General features: G+C 48.5%; 1 protein-coding gene across 1 annotated transcript in view; it reads right to left on the bottom strand.

Moving 5' to 3' along the window:
- Positions 1 to 7,208: 7,208 nt before the first annotated feature.
- SPIDR (scaffold protein involved in DNA repair) overlaps positions 7,209 to 20,393 on the bottom strand; it is a 2,344,543-nt gene continuing 2,331,358 nt past the window's right edge. Inside the window, exon 20 of the mRNA XM_086965726.1 lies at positions 7,209 to 8,404. Coding sequence (XP_086821852.1) covers positions 8,273 to 8,404 — 132 coding nt within the window. The 3' untranslated portion in view covers positions 7,209 to 8,272. The remainder of the gene's footprint in view (positions 8,405 to 20,393) is intronic.

Raw genomic sequence — 20,393 nt, 5'->3', positions numbered from 1 at the left:
GGGGCGGGGCTTCCCCCCTGCATCACCAAACGCGTTTGGTAAACTCCCCTTCAGAAAGCATTGCACAAGCATGCAGGGGGGCCTGGGAAAGTCCACTGGAATGCATTGCGCACGAGGGGGCATGTGCGCCTTCTCTTTGGGAACTTAACCCCTTTTCCTCTCTATATTACACTTTGTGCATTTTCCAACCCTGATATCAGCCCCGGACAAAAGTAAAATCAACCATTTTTTACATATTTTATAGTATTGGAAATAGCTGTACACCCACTACGGTTTTAGTCTTCTGCATGTATTTATTCGCCGTGCCAACGTGGAAGTGTGTTAAGCTGTGCCTGATGGATGGTATTGACAAATAAATACTACTGCCCATGACGAAGTGCAGACGAGTAGCAGGCTCGGAAATACATAGGTAGGCCTTGGATTGTGCTGAAGTGCCTTAGTTGCACTGACTTGCTCGGTCCATAAATTGTGCACCCCCCAAACCTCTTGCATGCAAACCCCGGCACCACTGCCACACCAGCCATTATTATTATCCTTGTCTAGCTCAGTATGCCAGGGATGGCGATGTCACTGTGCCAGGCTGATGTACAGCATGCCAAGTGCTGAGCACCCAATGTTTCAATGCGGGATCCGGGACACTTCACCCAGCCGCAAAGGTTCTCCATCTTTGCTGCAGCTGCCAATGTCGGCAAAACGCACGATTCGTAGTAACTCCAAACTTGCCTCTTTCAAAAACACTGGTCTCTGTGTATTTTATAATACAATATAATCAACATGCATGCATTTATGGCATGCCTATTAGATATATTTGACAAATATCACGAGCATGTGTATGGCAGTTGTATACGATTGTTGTGTTTTTACACTTGAGTGACAGGCTGCACAAGTGTGAGGTGCAGCCTGGTTGGCTGTCATTTGTCGGGGTCATACCCCCCTAGATCACAGCCTGCTCAGCAGTTTCTTGCAAACAGACCTCGTACTGCTTTGTCAGGATCGCTTCACATGAGCAGCCTGCAGGGGCAAGAGCTTGCGGACGTCCAAGGCTCTGCATCTGTGGATTGCATTTGTGGAAGATTCGTTTTGCGATGCCCTGTGAACACAGTAATGGAAGAAACCGGGACTGGGGCCCTTTCTCATTTGGGATCCATAAATAAAAGAATTCTGTGTTTTGCGTTCGTCTGGAGAGCCCCCCTCCTCCGAGACAATCCCTACCTAACACGTGCAACCAGCGATCCCCCTACGTAACCATGGTGGCCGCTGTGATACAATGCCTGGTGATGTGATCACATGATCAGATCATCAAATCCTGCTTTGTAAAACATACTGAGGAAATGTGGGCGGGGCTGTTATTTGAAGGAATTGTTTACTACAAATTCCCGTACCATGTTTTTTTACCGTGTACCGCTCAAAATATTTGCTTTCCCTACTGTTTGCTTGAACAGATTGTTATAAATGCAAGTTTCTTTTTACATTGCAAATTTGATACGCTAGTTTCTTAATACTACTTGAAATGCAGATACTGGCGTTAAAGACAAAGAAAATTAATTGTGCTCGCTGTTGAATATTAATAGCAAAGCATTGACCCTATTTCGGCGTACACATCAAACTGGTTCGGCGTTCGTAAAATGCGTATTGTTATCATCCATCTTGAAGGTATTCATCTTATACGTATAGACTAGTTGAAATGTGTAATCATTCAGAGTGGTGATTCATATCTGCCGCTTCTAGGTCACTGATGCCCAACCACTGAGCAGTAACATAGTTTTGTTTGTCAACAGTATCCGCAGTGCACTGTCATCGCCTCGCGTTCGTATAGAAATCTAGGGTATTCTGATTGAAACAGTTAATGGGAAGAAGTGTTGAGGTATTACAGAAATGAGTAATGTGCTATTTGATTAATAGGATCCGAAAAATAATATAAATTATAAAAAGAATTCAGGATTTCGTGAATGGGTGGCGCTTTGATTGGCTGTGTACGGCTCTATGCAAATTATATTACCCATTTTCTCATGATTTGAGCTTTTTTAGTGTGTGGCTCTGTGTGTGGGGGGGCTCTGTGTGTGTGGGGCTCTGTGTGTGTGGGGCTCAGTGTGTGGTGTTCTGTGTGTGTGTGTGTGTGTGGCTGTGTGTGTGTGGGTGCAAATGCAATAGATCTCACATTTGCGAGAGATTAAGCTATTACTCTCTAATGCTTACCTATTGCCATTGTATATGACAATTCCATATATTTATCGGTTTAAAAAAAACAATAAATGAAAAAAATGACATTTGCAATGCCAATAGCTCTAACTTTAACAAAGACAAGACCATTGCATTGTAAATGCTTGTTTCACAGGGTATTGGTTTAGATGATCAGAAATCTGTTTTCAAGTGGAAACAGTAGTTATTTCTTGTTCCCCAACTTTCTTGGGGAGAGATTGGAGAGCCCTGACACAGAGGAAAAACTATGGTGAGGTGTTTCCAGTGGAAGATTGCTTTTCGCCGGAGGCTCAGGTCGATGAAAATTACCTCACCTTCTGTAAAAAGATCACTCTGATCCTAGATTCACTGGTGCCTCGAAAATCCTTTCAGAGTAAAGGAAGGCCATCTTCCCCCTGGTTCGGGGAGGAACTGAAAAAACTTGATTGTAATCGGGCTGAGAGAACCTGGAGGCAGAAATATTTAATCGAGGACAAAAAGGCCTGGAGAGCAAAAATACTGAACTATAGGAAGGTCATAAAAAGAACGAAGGCTGATTTTTTTTGTCTCAGCGATTCTTAGAGCCTCGAATAGTTCCCGCTGTATTTTTAAAATTCTTAATACTCTGACAAACCCTGAGTGCTGTATCAATGACATGTTGCCATCTCAGAGGCTCTGTGATAATCTTGCCAACTTTTTCCGCGATAAAGTTGCCTCTATTATTGAGGAGTTGGGGAAGACATCAGAGCCTCCGAGGGTAACAATTGAAAAGTTGGCCCTTATTGAGGATAGGAATGGGCCGACAGGGAATGACAGCTCGAAGGAGGATACTTTGGAGGCTCTCTCGGAGTTTCCCCCTCTCCAGATCGAGGACTTTCGCAGGTTAGCGGAAAGTATTGTGTCAGGCTCCCCCTTGGACCCACTACCTTGCAAAAACTGGAAGGAATTCAGGAGGAACTTTTCCCACTGCTGTGTAAGATCTGTAACCAGTCTTTTGCAGAAGGGGCGGTTCCCAGCCAGTGGAAGCAGGCACTTGTAACGCCATTGCTTAAAAAAGCCTCCCTGGATCCTGAATGTCGAAGAATTATAGACCTATATCTCTTCTCCTCTTCCCAGCCAAGATAGTGGAACGGGTAGTGAGTGGCACACTGTCCACGCACCTGGAACGGGCCAAACATCTGGAGGAGGAGCAGTTCGGTTTTAGACCGGCCCACGGTACGGAAACAGCACTGGTGCTCGTAATGGATGAGCTTCGGAGGCGGGCAGACAGGGGCCAGGCAGCAGTGTTGATTCACAGTATAATCAACGTTTTCCCTTGGCTGAATTATATGAGAACTAAAGCCCAAATACTAGTCTTGGACACAAGCAAATAGAAGTACAAGCATAAACATGAACAACTTCCTTTGTATAAAACTATATAGTATTTTATTAAAACAGTAATCAATTCAGGGCCACATACACAAAAAAAATTTAAAATAGAGTTTTTAAAAAACTCTACACATAACTCCTAAAAACATCACCACATAATTGTACTAAAATTCATGCACAAAGCATATGTAAACAGCATTAATAAAACAATTTTTCGTTAAAGGAAGACCTACTCAAATTGATATAGAAATGAGAAATGAGGGGGAGAAGAGAAACAAACACAGACATTCACAATTTGTCATTCAATATTGCACATTAATTTCCGCATTTAACTCAAACCCAGACTCGACTTGTTTTCGTTGTTCTTGGGGCGAGTTCGGTTATTTAATTGTGCACCAGTATGCGTCGACGCGTTTCGATGGACTCGTTAGATGTGTGCCATCTTTGTCAAGACTTCTATATATTGTACTCTCCTATGTTGGCACTGGATGGTTGCCTTTGTACAAAAATCCTTAGAACATGATTATTTTATAGTTCACTGCGTTGGACATCTTGATTTGAGAAAGTTTGCTCATATTCTTCACTCAGTCTTTTGCCTGGTCTGTCAATTGTATCTCCCCCGATGTTGGTCGACAACCATGTAATCTTTAAATTGGGTCAGGGGATATAAAGAGGTTAAGGTGGGTGTTTCTCACCTCAATTGTTGTTGTCCTGTGCGTGGTTCTTGCGTTCCACTCCGCTAGCCCCTCGCTGTATAATGAGATTACAGCTCCCACGTTGTGGCCTAGTGGTAGCTGTAAGCGGATTTTAGGATGGGGTGGTTTAAAACGGGCACCGTGTTCCTTCGCCGAATTGAACTGGCGTTCCTAGAGCCCGGCTGATCCTTAAGTTCCACCCGTCCGTGTTACATCCGTCCGTCCATGCGGGGTGTTCCTCTCTTTCTGGGGACACGATTTCGCCTGGCGGTCTTTGTCACCTGGTATCCTCCATTAAATAACCGAACTCGCCCCAAGAACAACGAAAACAAGTCGAGTCTGGGTTTGAGTTAAATGCGGAAATTAATGTGCAATATTGAATGACAAATTGTGAATGTCTGTGTTTGTTTCTCTTCTCTCCCTCATTTCTCATTTCTATATTAATTTGAGTAGGTCTTCCTTTAACGAAAAATTGTTTTATTAATGCTGTTTACATATGCTTTGTGCATGAATTTTAGTACAATTATGTGGTGATGTTTTTATGAGTTATGTGTAGAGTTTTTTTTAAACTCTATTTTTAAATTTTTTTTGTGTATGTGGCCCTGAATTGATTACTGTTTTAATAAAATACTATATAGTTTTATACAAAGAAAGTTGTTCAAGTTTATGTTTGTACTTCTATTTGCTTGTGTCCAAGACTAGTATTTGGGCTTTAGTTCTCATATAATTCAGCCAAGGGAAAACGTTGATTATACTGTGGAACAGTACCCTATTCCCCTGGCACCAAGGGGTCTCTCTCAAAATCCTTTTCAAGCAGTGTTGATTCTGCTGGACCTGTCTGCCGCCTTCGACGCGGTCAACCATAACATCTTGTTGAGGCGGTTGAGTGAGGCGGGAGTCACGGGAGTGGCCCTTAGATGGTTTCACTCCTTTCTCTCGGGGAGACAGCAAGCAGTATCCCTTCCTCCTTACCAATCTGCCTTTACTCCTGTCCCACATGGGGTCCCTCAGGGCTCGGCCATCAGCCCCATTCTTTTCAATGTCTATTTGAGACCCCTGCTGAAGATCATCAAGTGCCATAACATCAAAGTCATCAATTACGCTGATGATACGCAACTCATTCTCTCCCTGGAAGGAGAGCAATCCATCTCAGCAGAAGGGTTTCATAGATGTTTAGGAGATATGACACAATGGTTGAAGGAAAATTCCCTACAGTTTAACATTGCTAAAACTGAACTGATGCATTTTGAAACGTATAAGAACAGGGAAGGGCCGCCCACGAATCTGTGGCCCCCAGAGTTCCCCAACCCCGGCCAGCCGGTAAAAATAGTTCGTAACCTAGGGGTTACATTTGATTGTAACCTCTCCTTGGAGGTGCATGTGGGGAAAGTGGTGAGCTGTTGTCTGGGGATTATGCACTCTCTGAGGAAGATTTTTCCCCTTTTACCACATCAAGCCCGCGCCCTGATTGCACGTAGCACCATACTTAGTTGGGTTGACTATTGTAACGCTTTACTCCTTGGGTCCCCTAAATTTCTGCTAGACAGGCTACAGCGGGTACAATCTGCCACGGCTAAACTGGTATTAGGCTGGTCAAGGCGGACCTCTGCCTCTGGAGCACTGACGCAGTTCACTGGTTGCCCGTGACACAGAGAGTTAATTTTAAATCTCTGTGTCTAGTATTCAAAGCCTTGCATGGAAAAGGACCAACTTCTTTTCAGCAAATGTTTGAGTGGTACGTTTCGGGCAGAGAGCTCCGCTCTTCGAGAGGAATGTTAATTAAAGTACCACGCTTTAACAAAGTTAGAGCAGGGGGCAGAACCTTTGGGGTGGCTGCAGCCAGGCTGTGGAACACTTTACCTCTTGAACTGCGGCAAAACAAGGAGCTGCTCGCGTTCAGAAAGAACCTTAAAACCTGGCTATTCCCTAAGAACTAGGCCTGCGCATTGACCCCTCCTGTGTTGATATGGTCTCGGAGTTACTAGCGCCAAGATGCCTGTTAGGTGGTACTGCGCTTTAGAAATTGTATAAATAAATAAATAAATTGTTTCTCTGTTTAAAAGTCTTCGAGGAAGATGCTGTCTTTCCTGCAGACCCAATATCTAGTAGTAGCAGCCCGCACTCTATTGGAATTAGACTATTGCAACAACCTCTATTTGCGATTACTTAATGGGATGTTGAAAACAGCAGCCGAAAATACAAAATATTTCAGTTTCTTTAATTGAGGATTGAGGAAACGTGACCATGCTTCAGAACCCAGGACAGAACTACATTGGCTCACAGTTAAACGCATAAAACTCTTTTGGCTTATGCATAAAGTGTATTATAGTAATGAAACATCTTCTTAGGCTATGTGTTTTACTAATTCTAAACTGATTACACTGCTTTGCTTTTATGCTGTGCATTAATTTGATATGCCTACAGTTATGTGATCTAGGCTGGGGGGTGAGGGGATGGGAGGGGGGGGGGAGGCAGGTATATTTGTCTTATCTTGGGCCCGGGTTGTGGAATTCGCTGCCTAAGAAATTCAAATCCATAATTTCTCGTATCTCATTGAGAAAAGCAGTGAAGGCCTATCGGTATTGTTAATTAGATGACGAGACATCTTTGTTTTCTATTATTCCTGTCACCAAAGTGTTTGGTCTTTTAGAGCCAAGATGGCAAATGTTTGTGCTCTACAAGTTACAAATCAAACAGGAATGTTTCTCTTCAGGGCAGTTTGTTTCTAGATCGAGTTGACTGAGTGCGGTTAGATAAGAAAGGAGATCCTTATATTCTTGCTTTAGATGAGGTAACTCATTATCCACTGTCTGCATGTATGCGTGTGTCATGAACAAATTCCTCATAACCTACTTGAAGGTGGCGATGTTGTACAACAAAGGGTCATGTCACTCAACGAGTTGCAGTAACCAGGTTGTAGTGTTAACCCCCCCAAGTATGACAATACAAAGACAATCATGATGAGTCTCTTTACTTTAGAGCTTTCTTTTGAAGAGTGAGAGACCCAAAATCCGGGGTAACGTCAAGCAGGAGTTGAGGATTTTAGGATGCAACCAGAAAAGTATTTTTCAAAAGTAAATTGCAATTGAGTATTATATATATATCCCAATAGACCCGAATGAGGCAGGAGACTACCAATTTCTGAAGCCAAAATGGCTTTATTTTGGCTGTCTCCCGCCTGACATTGTCTCTGCTTCAATAGAAGTCAATGAGGGAAATACATTTTCTCAATTATTTTTTAATCTACCACTTTCCTCTTCTAAAATGTTGACGTGTATGGTATCTCAAGACTCCTTAAGACTGTGAGTAGGCACGTCTAATACATGTTTTGGGCGTACATAAAGTAAACTGCCGTGCATCAAGCCTTTACAATAAAATTAACCAAACTCCTCAATGCATTATGAGCAGGTAACTACACATATCTTTACTTTGAAAAAGTAACTATTAAACAGAACACAAAGTTAATGTGCCTTAAAGAAAATATGTTATCATCATGACGGCTTAGCTCCATGGGAGAGTTTTTGAGTATAGACGCATTTGCAGCCTGGTCTTCTCAAATAAATATATTGTGAAACAAACAACACAACACGCATGACAAAGTTAAACAACATTTAAAATGCTCTTCACCGCGAATACCCCCGATCCCATATATAAAGCTAGCAGTAAAGCTCTTGCGCACTTATACAATTATATCTAAAGAAGTACGAAGTTCAATAAAGTGCTTTCGGCTTGGCAATTAGATGTGTTCCCCTACTGTATGCAAGGCAACACGTAAAAAACTTCGACTAATTTCCTAATTGTTTACGAGGTAAAATATATCGACTTTTTTACAAATAGTTTAAAATGTGTCTGGTACATTCTGAAGCGACGAGAGGTATGTTTCGATAGCCAGATCCACTTTTCACGAGGTAAAAGCAGCTTGTAGTAGTTTTCCATTTTCCGGCACTTTACTCAAGGCAGCGTCTGTACTGGTCCTGGCTTCGAGGCAGTAAACACCTGCTCCAAAGTACAACTGTGTGTGTCGCCTTCCGTCACCTTCCTGCAGCTTCTAGAAGGGGCAGCTCCTCCAGGACGGGGCCGCTGTTCGGGTGACCGGCGGCAGGGGTGAGGTAACAGCTCAGCGGCCCCGCCTCCTGGCCCAGCACCCTCGTCAGCTCGTAACTCTGAGGAGACAAAGGTATGTTGGCTTAGCAAACAATGCAGCACATTCTGTTCCAAACAGCTCATACCTGCGGGACACAGTACAGTACAAGGTCCTCGCGCGCCCCGACCTTTCACTGCTGCCGCAGGCAATTAAGTGCAGGGAAATACAACGTCATAAAGGCTGCTATCTGGAACATCTCACTCTGATAACTGAATTGGACCTTTCCTCGCTCCTGTAATAAGAGTGACTACGTTGTGATTTAGATTACAACTAAGCCTTTATCTACAAAGGCACACATGAACTTCAGGGAGTGGAACAACCCCCCTTGACCCAGTGACCCAGCAACGGTGCCATTCTGCAGGGAAAATCGGTTTTACCAGAAATAATATGCACTAGGAGCCCCGGCATCCATGCACTGTCTATACACTGCTTTTTAACATCGGCTTTCATTGTTGTCTCTTGATTTGTGTATTTTGTTTGCACTTATTTTCATTGCCTCTGAGAAAGAATTAATGCAGCAATAGAGAGGCCCAGTCGACGCCTTTTGCAAGGACTTTCCATGCGTTCTTACGTGCATACATGGGCTCCAAATGGCAAAGTCATGGCAGTAATGCGCAAAGAACCGAAAGCCTGGCCTCTCACTCTTCTAGTTTAGCACTGTTTCTTTCAATCCCACTCTAAATCGTGGATACATTCGCTATGTCCTTTCCAGGTAGCACTGGCTTACCCACAAAGGGCTGTTATTTGACGTCGACCACGGTAATAACTACCACGCTGTTATCAAGGTATGTAGGTGGAGGTTAAAACAGCGAATCTATACTTCCTTACACATGCTTACCAGGTTATAATATAGTGGGGAGGCATATGTTGTGACCCTGATGAAGGTGCAGGTTGATAATACAGTTATCTACATTGTGACATACAATACAACTCTCACAAACATCCTGTTAGGGTCAATTTTTCTTCCGACCACGGCCAATTCATCTTCCCCTTGCCGTGTTCAACACCTACTTTGGAAGGGTTGGTCAGTGATCGGTGAGTTGCTACATACATCATGTGAGAAAGGATGAGATCAACGTCGCCAAAGCAACTCAGTGGGTTTACTTACAGGACAGGCTAGGCATTAAATGTGAGGCGTGTGCCAATGATTGTAGGCCTATGTGTAGGAGCTGGTCCTGTTCCCACTTCACAGAGTAGAACTAACATTGTGCCAGATGCCATGAACTCCGCTTACTGGGTTGGTAGCCCTTACAGATGCTTTGCTGGACATCATTCACTTAATGCTTACTCAAGGAAAGGTTCGGTTATGGCAGCCCCTCATCATCCTCTGCGCTCTTGTGTGCCTAAGGAGGACACGCTGCTGTCACAGAAAGCCTCCTGGATCTACATGCCAGTGGTTTCATGAGCCACTGGCTATCTGGCACATGTACCCTTAAAATCTGGGTTCTTCAATCAGGTTGAGGCCAAGGACCTTTCAGTGTCTCCCCTGCAAGGGATGGTGTTTGTCCATGCCAGTTGGCAGGATTGGGCCTTGCAGGGATGCCCCACAGACAGATTACACTCTCATCATACATTCTGGCAGCTAATTTGATAGTAATCTTCCTCAATCGTTCTGAAATCAGTTACGTTACCATGGCTTGCATCATTCTTACTTCCTTAATGAGATAAAATGTTGGCTTCCTCGATGCTTTCCTCGAGTTGCTTTGTGCTCTGTTGGACGATGTACAAGCTATAGTCACAAAGGTCCCTGAATGCGCACTTACATATTTACAACAGTGAAGGTAGCCTGTTATGATACATGAAATGATCGCAATTGATATTACGCACAGCTACTCCAAGAAGTGCCCTGGTGCGAGCAATGAGATCTGAATATGAAAAGGCTCAGATTTGCAAAAAGAGCCAGGTTTTGAGTTTCCTCCTAAACAATGCCACGCCTAAAGAAAACTTTTGTGCTCTTATGTCCTGGCCCTCTCATCTTCCCAGACATTTTGTACCCTTTTATGTAGTGAAAATACTTTTCTTCATAGACGAATGCAGCTTGGGCTGCATCCTCTTTTGGGCTGCAAACTTCTATTCTCAAGCTCAGTCTTTCTGTGTGTGGTGGCCTAACATAGCGTTTTTTGCTTCTTTTTCTGCTTTATCTTTTCCTTTCTTTGCTTAAATTCAGGTAATTTACGCTGAGTTAATTTGTAAAACAAATAGGTATAAGGGCCCTGAAATCTTCTTAGGAAGCACTCGCAGGGTATCACTGCTGACGCCCACTGCCAGTCTGGGTTCCACTCATGGTTTTCCATGATATCATGGATGAGATGCGTGGCCAGTCTGCCTTGCACATTTCCCTGTGTCTGCCCTGCACATGGTCTGTCCTGACAAGTGGAGGAAGGGGCATACAGGCCGATTCATCATCGGCATGTTTTGCGAGTCTGTAATAGCGAAAAATAAGGAATCGCTATTACAGACTCGCAAAACGGGATTCATGTAGGAATCGCAAAATAAATTGCGATTCCTACACATTCCTTATTTGCGATTAGCAAATTGCTAATCGCAAATAAGGAATAACTCCCCATTCAATCCTAGGGGCCTAAAGGCCCATAGGAATGAATGGGGAGTAATTCCTTATTTGCGATTAACAATTTGCTAATCGCAAATAAGGATGCGATTTCAAGGGTGCTAGGGGTGTCCACAGGACACCCTGTAGCACCCCTGAAATGTAAATTAGACGCATGTTGCGCACACACATGTCCAAAGGACATGTGTGTGTGTAACAAACAACTGAGAAAAATGCACAAAATTGCATTTTCCTCAGTTTTTGCTATTTACCACGAAGTCTGACTTCGCGGTAAATAGCGGGAAAAAATAGCGAATTTGCAATTTTTTATTGGGTCATGAATAGCATTTAAGGAATCTCAAATTGAGATTCCTTAAATGCGATCGCAATTTGAGAAATCGCAATTTTTTGCGATTTCTCAAATTGTGAGTACATAACCCAACGATGAATATCAAATGCAATTTTTGCGGGTGCAAACGTCTGAATTCTGCGATTCGCACCGTTTGCGCCCACAAAAATGCTTCATGAATCTAGCTGATAATGAGTAAATGTGTGTGCGCCCCATTGTAAATTGGGTATGCATAGACAGTGGACTACATCAGTGCACATGGCCTGGGTACAATACACTGGTATGTACGTGATATCATCTTCGTACACTAAAATGATATTCACGGACTAGGCATGCAAATTTTGCTTTGCTTTTTTGTTTTACTTGTTTGAGTAAAATGTACAAGTCAGTCTAAACAGGTGATTTTCAAATTATTCTCTTAAAGCACAACCTGTTACTATTACTCATTAGACTAACGTCCACTCAGAATTACTGCGTAGAAGATGTGATTTTGCACAACAGGTTTGCAGTTCTATCAGTTGTCAAGTCAGCTCATTATGTAGACTAACAAAAGAGCCAGACTCCCATAGGTTAACGCTAAGTGTACCATACCAAGCAGCAGGGAGGCGGGCAGCCTATGAAGGCAGCCAGCTATCAACATTTCTCTTCACTGACATACCTCTACTATTTCACTTTAACTAAATCTGGACTACCTTCCATTTGATGGTACAGCACATGGAGCAGATGACCACCCCTTGTTTCATATTCAGGGGGGGATGGGGGGGGAGGGGCATCTTGTATGATCATGTATACCAGGAGGTACTTGTGGGCCAATATGCACCAGTGGAGAGCCATGCATGCACAGAATGGGAAATTAGTCGGTTACTGGCGCACCTCCTCCTGCCACCAGTTCAGGTCATCTGCCTGTAATTCCTGGTTTTTTTTAATGTCAAGCGGCATAGGTTCAGAACAGATGTACTCATGCCCCATGTAGCATTACATCTGCCTTTTTCAGTTGCTTTAGTTTGTAATTTGCACTGATATAGGGTGGTCTCCTTGACCAGGACAGTGACTTCTCCACTGCCTCTACCAGGAAGGCGACCCTTTGTGAGGAGACTTCTCACAACCATCCCAAATTCAACAGAGGTGGTCTATCATTGCACAATATTTCTGACGTCAAGAAACTGTATTGCCACCTTCAAAGGCACAAAACCATTGAAAAAGAAGACAACCAGATTGCTCATTTGGAAAACCCGCACCACATTGTCAAGCAGCTCTATAGTCTATTTGTGACTCCAGGAGGGTTACCAAAGCCACATATCTTCAATGGATCCAATTTCTGGTTACTAGCTTTGATTTTCAGAACCAAAGACGCCACCAGCAACATCTACTTGTTCAAGAAGATCACTTATTTTTTTAATCTTTGTGATGTGGTGTCTGAACTCTTCCACAGCCCCCTCCACGTAGTTCACAGTAGAGCAATGACACCAGCAGAAGCCCAAATGGAAGTCCCTTGTCTCTGTGGGGACCAAAGGCAGGCCAGAAAGAATCAACAGCATCTGGAAGATTTGCAGCATAGTCTCCTTTAGGTTTAAAGCATTTTATTGGTACAACACAAAAAGAAAGGAGACAAGCATCCATAGCAAATAAAAGTTCATGTCACCGCGGCTAGCACCGCACTTCTGGCGTTAGTTTCTTCACATGGTGTCTCAGCTGAGGACCAGACCGCAGCGACATATAGTGATAAGCAGTGTTGCAATTAATATAACAGTCCCCCCTTCAACCTTCCCCCCTCAACTCCCCAACCCCCATCCCCTCCCCCCTCCCTTGCCATCGTCCAGTGCGTAGGCCAGTCCCTTGCCATCTCCCTCGGCCACTCTTTAATGTAGGGGTGTAGCGCAGTGTTCATCAAGAAATCGGATCTTCAGGTGTCGTAAGCCGTAGGAGGCGGAGGTATCTTGGGCAGGTGATTTCCCTGAATTCAGTGAGCAGCAGGGACCGGAACGGTTGCCAGAGATCATCGAATTGTTCTATATCCCCTGCTACTGTAAGTGACATTTTCTCCATTCCTAACACATGCCATAGTCTGTGGAGCCACCCAGTGACAAGAGGGAAGCGTGGTGGTGCGCCAGTGTAGAAGAATATTCTGTATTGAGGAGCCTAATGCAATGGCTATCTGTCTGCCTCTGCGAGACCTAAGGGGGTATCTCAGCCCATTCGGGAGCCCTAGTATTATGTATGCTGGGAAGCGTGGTAGTTCGGTGTCGAAATGTGAGTCAATGTCATCTATCACTTCTTTCCAGTAGGATTCTAAGAGTGGACAGTCCCATAAAATATGTGTCAGTGTGCCCACCTGCCCACATCCCCTCCAGCAAGTGCTATCCTTATGGTGGTCCATTTCATGTACTCGTTCCGGGGTATAATACCAGTAGGTTGAAACCTTGGTCATTGTTTCAGTGAGTCCCATGTGGTATGCTGAATGCCTTGCCCTATATGATATCTGCTCCCATTCCTTGTGGCTCAGTGTCCTGCCTAGCTCCCTCTCCCAACGCTGCCTCCCAGGATTGTAGAAGTGTGAAGAAGGCGGTTGTAATAGCTTATAGAGATCCGTAATTAGTTTCGCATCCGACATGCGGGATAAGAGCCACTTCTCATAAGGGAGCAATCGTCTGTCAGCTGCCTCCCACACCTGTGGGTGCAGCGCCCAATGGCGAACCTGCATGTACCGGAGCCTTTCCGGGAGTGAGTACTCCTGTCTAAAGCGTGTGAAGGGAATGACCCCCTCCGTGTCGTACATATGGCACAGTGCTCGGCACCCGGCATCTCGCCAGTGGGCAAAGGCCCCTCTCTCCATCCCCGGGGTAAAGTCAGGGTTGTCGACCAGCGGCGTGAGTGGTGAAGGGAATGTAGTAAGATTATGAACTATGTTGGTGACATCCCAAACCCTGAGGGGCACCCTGGTGACGAAGGAAGCATATAAATTCGCAGGACGATGAGCTCGGCGCAGGAATGGCACCTCCTGCAGGGGCCGGCCCGCCACCGCCTGGTCCTGGAAGAGCCAGTGTTTGTCGATTCCCACCTACTCCACTCCACCAGATAGCGCAGCTGTGCCGCTTGGAAGTAATTACGGAGGTCTGGTATCCCCAGGCCCCCAGCCTCTGGGGCCAGCATGGAGAGCGTCCTTTTCATTCTGAGTTTTTTGCCCTGCCAGATAAAGCGCGCAAGATCTGCTTGCGTCTGTTGGATCCACCCTGCGGGCGGCTGGAGCGGTAAGGCCCGGAATAGGTACAAAATCTGGGGTAAGATCGTCATTTTGACCGCAGCGATTCTGCCCAGCCACGAAAGAGTGCTGTGTGTCCACCATCCCAGTTCCTCTCGGATCTTGGTGCTCAAGGTGGTGTAATTAGCTGCCACCATGGCCGGTAGGGTGGGGGCCAGTTGGATCCCTAAATAGGGTACCAGATCCGACGACCAAAGCATCGGGAACAGGCCCTGCAGATAAGATCTAGTGGCTGGTGTAAGCGACAAGTCCATGGCCACAGACTTCCCCACATTTATCTTGAAGCCTGCTACCGCGGCAAAGGATTCCAACTCCTCCAAGCATGCCGGGAGGGAAGTCCGGGGGCTATCCAGCGACAGAATAACGTCGTTCGCATAAAGGCTTATGGTGTGTGAAGCCCCCAAGCCTCACCCCCGTGGCCGCCGTGTTGGTACGTATCCGCTGGGCAAAGGGCTCCATTTAAAGGGCGAATAACAGGGGCGAGAGCGGGCATCCCTGCCTAGTGTCCCTTTCGATGTCAAAACTCTGTGAGCTGTATCCGTTCACTCACATTGTCGCCGTCGGGAATTTATAGCAATTAAAAATCATGGAACGGAATTTCTCACCTATACCTACTTTCTGCAAGACCTGTTCTAGATTTGGCCAGTGTACTCGGTCAAACGCCTTTTGGGCATCCACCGCCAACATCATTCTCTCTCCGGGGATACAGGAGGCCTTCTCAATGAGATGAATTATCCTCTTTGTGTTATCCACCGTCTGCCGCCCGGGGATGAATCCCACCTGATCTGGTTCTATAAGGCCCGGCAGATGGGGTGCCAGTCGGGCCGCAAGAATCCCGGTGTATAGCTTAAGATCTACATTCAAAAGGGATATCGGCCTGTACGAGCCGCATAGCGTTGGATCCTTCCCGGGTTTAGGAATAACCGTAAGAGAGGCTCGCAGGAGGTCCGGTGGAATGGCACCGTGGTCCGCGAATGAGTTGAACAGACGGGTGAGGAGTGGGGCCAATGACGGGCAGAATGTTTTATAGAAAAGAGATGTGTATCCGTCCGGTCCCGGGGCCTTACCGTGCTTGAGCTTGACAATGGCGGAAATCACCTCCTCGATCCGGATATCTCTGTCCAGGTGTTCTGCCTGCGAGGGGGCCAAGGAGGGAAGGGCGACCGAGGCCAGATACGCCTCTGTCGCCTGCTCGTCCGGGGGATCCCCAGCGTAAAGATTTGCAGAGAACTTGCGAAAGGTCTCAGCAATTCGGGCATCCTCCGTGGCCATCGTCCCCGTGGGGTCGGTGACCCCCTTCACCATCTGTCGTTGGCGCGCTACCCTGAGGCGACTCGCCAACAACCGACCACAACGGTCCCCCCCCAGTATAGGTGGTATGGCGAAGTCGCAGCGCGGCATACTCCGCTCGGTCCATATCCAGGGCAATCAGGAGTTTCCTCGCTGCTGTGAGTTGCCTCCATATTCGAGGAGCCCCCGTCCGGCGGTGTATGTGTTCAAGTTCGCGGACCTGTTGGGTAAGTTCGTCCCTCTTGCTCTGCCGTTCTTTATTTTCAGCTGAGGAGAGGGACAGAAACTCCCCCCTGAGCACAGCCTTCAGGGCCGCCCATTGTCTCGACAGAGAGGTGTCAGAGTTATCATTGTGGGACAGATAGTCCTTAATAGTGTCCGTGATATGTTTCACCACGGCTTTCCTGTGCAATAAGGTATCTCTGAGGAGCCAAACCCTGGGAGGATGGGACACCGGTGGCAGACAGAGCGTGGTGGACACGGGGCATGGTCCGACAGGGAGATTACTCCCATCTCTGTTGTCGAGGCCAGAGCTCGTACTGGGGCCGTGACCAAGAGATGGTCTAGCCTCGCGTACGTTTTGTGTGCGTGGGAGTAGTTTGAATACTCCCTTTCAGTGGGGTGTTCGCACCTCCAAAGATCATGGAGATCCACCTCTGCCATCTGTGCTTTACATCCGGCCGAGAACTCTCCTGCTTGCGGGAAATGTTGTGCGGACCTGTCGAGGGACGAGTCAAAGACCATGTTAAAGTCGCCACCAATGACAAAATGCCTGTCTTGCGTGGCCGTGATGTCTACCAGTGCCGATCGTAAGAAGCGTTCCTGCTGTTCATTAGGGCTATACAGGGTCCCAATCGTAAAGGTAATACCCCCAATCCTAAATCCATAAGCCAGTAGCCTGCCTTTGTGTTCCGCATGTTTGTGGAGGACCTCTCCCCTAAAGTGTCGGGCCACCAGGATCGCTACTCCGGCGGTCTTAGTGTTGCTGGAAGAGAAAAATGGTGTCGGAAATTTGTGTGAGCGAAGTCTATGGCAGTAGCTGGGCAGTAAATGGGTTTCCTGAAGGAGACAAATATCTGCCTGGGTGCTCTCTAGTAAGGACAACACCGCCCGTCTCTTGATCGGGTTATTCAGACCCCTTAAGGGTTACAATCTTAAGGGTCGTGGGCGGCATGTGGGACAATGAAAATGAATGCGTAGAGTTCCTGCCTGAGCAGGACAGGGTATATGAGCTCTCTTCGGACGGTGGAGCCTTGTGTCATGCACTGGACGACCCACCCTCCCCTCCCGGTTCCCTCGTCCCCAACTACCAGAACTCCCTCGACCCTCCCCCCTGGCCACCCCCCCTCAACCCCAACTCAGAACCACCCCAACTGCCCCCCTCCCCTTCACCCCGTCGCCCTAACTGATTCCAGAGCCCCATTGTCCCAGTCCAGTCCTCAGTGGACAAGTCTGTGGTAAGTTACTTAAGTGGACGTCCAGCCACTAGGCACCCGCCCGCCAACCCCCCCTCCCCCAGGACCCCCGAACCTAAATTGTTGAGAAGGCTGTGTCGATCTCCCCCCGGAGTACTCTCAGGCTAACATCACCAGAGGCTGTGTCTCTGGCCACCTCCCGCACTGCGCTGTCCATTTCGGCTCGGATAGTGGGTGAGTCTGGTCGTGCGGAAGATGCAGAGGATCGCCGCTCAGGGACTGTCTGCCAGCCGTCTCTGGTGGTGCGTCTCCGGCGAGGGGTGGGCGCATCTTCATCAGTCGCAGTGATTCCTAGTACCCCGCAAGTGTCTTGGAGGGAACGAAGCTGGTGCAGGGCTCCCTTCCATCGGAAGATGAGACGGAGAGGGTGGCCCCAAGAGTATTGCTTTCCGTGTTCTCTAAAAAAGTCTGTCGCTATTTTGAATGCCTTTCGTTTCTGGAGCGTGATTGCCGACAGATCCTGTAAGAAAGCAACCTGGTGCCCCCGGAAGTGTAGTGACTGCTGCTTTCGTGCTTCAAGGAGGATCCGTTCCTTCAACGGAAAGTCAGGAAGAAAGGCCAGGATATCAGGAGGTGGTGCCGAGGCCCGACGCGTCAGGCCCACTCTATGCGCTCTGTCAATTCTGATAGGGAAGTCCTGCTGTTCACCTAAAATCTCCCTGAACAGTTCTCTCAGGTACCCAGCAGTGTCCTCACCTTCTTCTTTAGAAGGAACTCCCCGGACCCGGATGTTGTTCCGCCAGGACCGGTTCTCAAGGTCTTCATTGTGCGCTTGAAAATCCAGTTGTTGATCCCTCAATCGTAGCACCTCCTGTTGCAGCTGTGTGATCTCCTCATCCCTTGTGTGCCCCGCTCCTTCCACGGTTGCCACCCTTTCACCAAGGCTATCGACTTCTCTCCGTACCTCCCGAACTTCTCCGGCTACCTCCTGCTTCAGCGTATGGAAATCGTCCCGAAGAGAACTGGAAAGAGATTCCAGGAAGGATCTGGTGACCGGTGGCTCCCCTCTGTCGACCTCATGTGAGCTTCTCGAAGGGCCTGGCGAGTGCTGTCCCTTAAACTGTTTCGCGGGGTCCTTAGTCAGCATTTCCGGCAGTGTCCGTTCTCCTTTCTTGCCCCCTCTGTTGCCAGCCATTCTAGAAGCTGGGGCCTCCTGTCTAGGGTCTTATCGTGCCGTCGGCCAGCTGCCTTGATCAGTACCGTTCAGAAACCGTCACCTGTCCGGAGCGCCGACTCCCTATGATGCCAGGGCCCAACATACTTCTATCGACGGGCCCAGTGGTCCGTTCACCTCCGCCTCTGGGCCCTCTGTTCGCTCCCGGTTCCCAGTCGTATGGCAGCGGCTAGTACCAGCCCCAGGGCGGCCGCAGCAGGGCTCTTCCAGTGAGCGCGCCTGTGCCCCACCACCGTCCTCCCAACGCGTGCCGGTTGCGCTGTTTCTTCGGGTACCTGGTACACCAGGCGCCTACTGCTGTCGGGTCAGACCCGTCTCAGGCTCCCAAGGACTCCTCGCCCCAGCCACGGTCACTCTCCGGCCGTCCCTGCCACCAGCAGACCCATAGGCCTCTCGGTCCGTCTTGGTCCGACGCTCCACTGCTGCCAATGTCCGTAGTGCTCTTCACCTAGGCCTCGGGCACTGTCGGTAAACCGCTCTGCGCCCTACCTCCACCAGGGTCGCTTAGTCAGCTATGGAGGGGCCTTGTCTACACCTCGGCTCATTGCTGTGACCGATCGTCCCCGGGCCATATGTTGAAGGGCCGTGTTTGCCCAGCAAGGTCGATCCGGGCCCGCTGCGTCTTCACGGTGGCGTACATGCGCTGTTCCAGGGCCCGAACCGTCCTCTGTAGTCCTACTCGTTCTGGCCGTGTGCCTCCTCTTTCACCCCCAGCGAGGTTCGTCGCAGCCCTGCTTCACGCCGGGGTCGGAGCCGCGCCGCTTGTAGGCCGCGTCCCCGGCCCTGCGTGTAGGTCCAATGCCGGGTCGCGTGTTTTGGTCCGGCTGGTTCCTGTCCCCGGCTGGGTCCACCGGGGAGCACGGCAGGGCCTTGTTCCCGCTGCAAGGTGATCTGCTCCGCCCCAGGCCCTGACTTCTGGTCCCCGGCGGGTGCGATGGTCTCGGATCTCGGCCTCACCTCCGCGCCGTCACTGCCCTCAGCTGCTCTCCCGGGGCTCCTCCATTGTGGGTTCGGGGGTCACCCGGCGCATCTGGGCGACCAGTCAGGTGTTCCCGCACCCCTGACGCGATCAACAGCAGGCTAGGGGTGGTTCCGCTGAGCCGGGGGCCTGCTGATAGGCCGCGTCCCCGGCCTTGCGTAGCGGCGCCACGCCGAGGCACCTGCTTCGGCTCCCCCGCGTTCCTTCACCGCTGGGCCTCACTGGGTAGTCAGGCAGGATCCGACATCCACTGCTGGGCAGACCGCACTGCCATGAGTCGCTGCCGACCTGGGTTCTGTGTCTCCACGTTCTTCGCGGGCCTCGGTTCTCGGCCCTCCCTCTGTGCCGCCCCTGCCTCCGGCACTCTCCTGGGGCTTCGCCGCTGCAGGCTCCGGGATCGCCCAGTGCTCCGGGCAGTGTCGCTGAGTGCTCCCCAACCTCCGATGCAAATCTTTAGCAGGTCGGGGGGAGATCTGCAATGATTAGCGGTTCAAGGGCCTAGGTTCGCGGGAGCTCGCGGAGAGTGCGACCGCTCACCTCGCTATCTTGGCCACGCCCCCGTAGTCTCCTTTAAAGCTGCTATGTACTGTGGGGTGGACGACCGTACAGGATATTCGGGGTGAGTCGGGACACAATGTCGGACCCGCTCAGTCAGAAGATGCTGGAACCTTCAAGTGACACCCTTGTGACTTCGGGACAGATTTGGAGTGGAGGGATGGGGACGAGTCCCACTTGACTGTTGCATTTATAACATTGACTTACAAGAATATGTTGAGCTGGAGAAGCACTTCATGCATGACCAGCCTTGTGACAGAGAACGGGCACGTGACTTTTAGAGGGACCTCTATTTGAATGTGCCCCTTCTTTGGTCGGCAACGTAAAGGTTTGCCTTCCATTCCCTGATTGACTTGAGGTGCAGTAGGGCTCACTTATC

Source organism: Lissotriton vulgaris, chromosome 4_1, assembly GCF_964263255.1.
Source record: "Lissotriton vulgaris chromosome 4_1, aLisVul1.2, whole genome shotgun sequence".
In the NCBI taxonomy this organism is placed as follows: domain Eukaryota; kingdom Metazoa; phylum Chordata; class Amphibia; order Caudata; family Salamandridae; genus Lissotriton; species Lissotriton vulgaris.
This window is presented reverse-complemented; position numbering and strand designations above follow the sequence as displayed.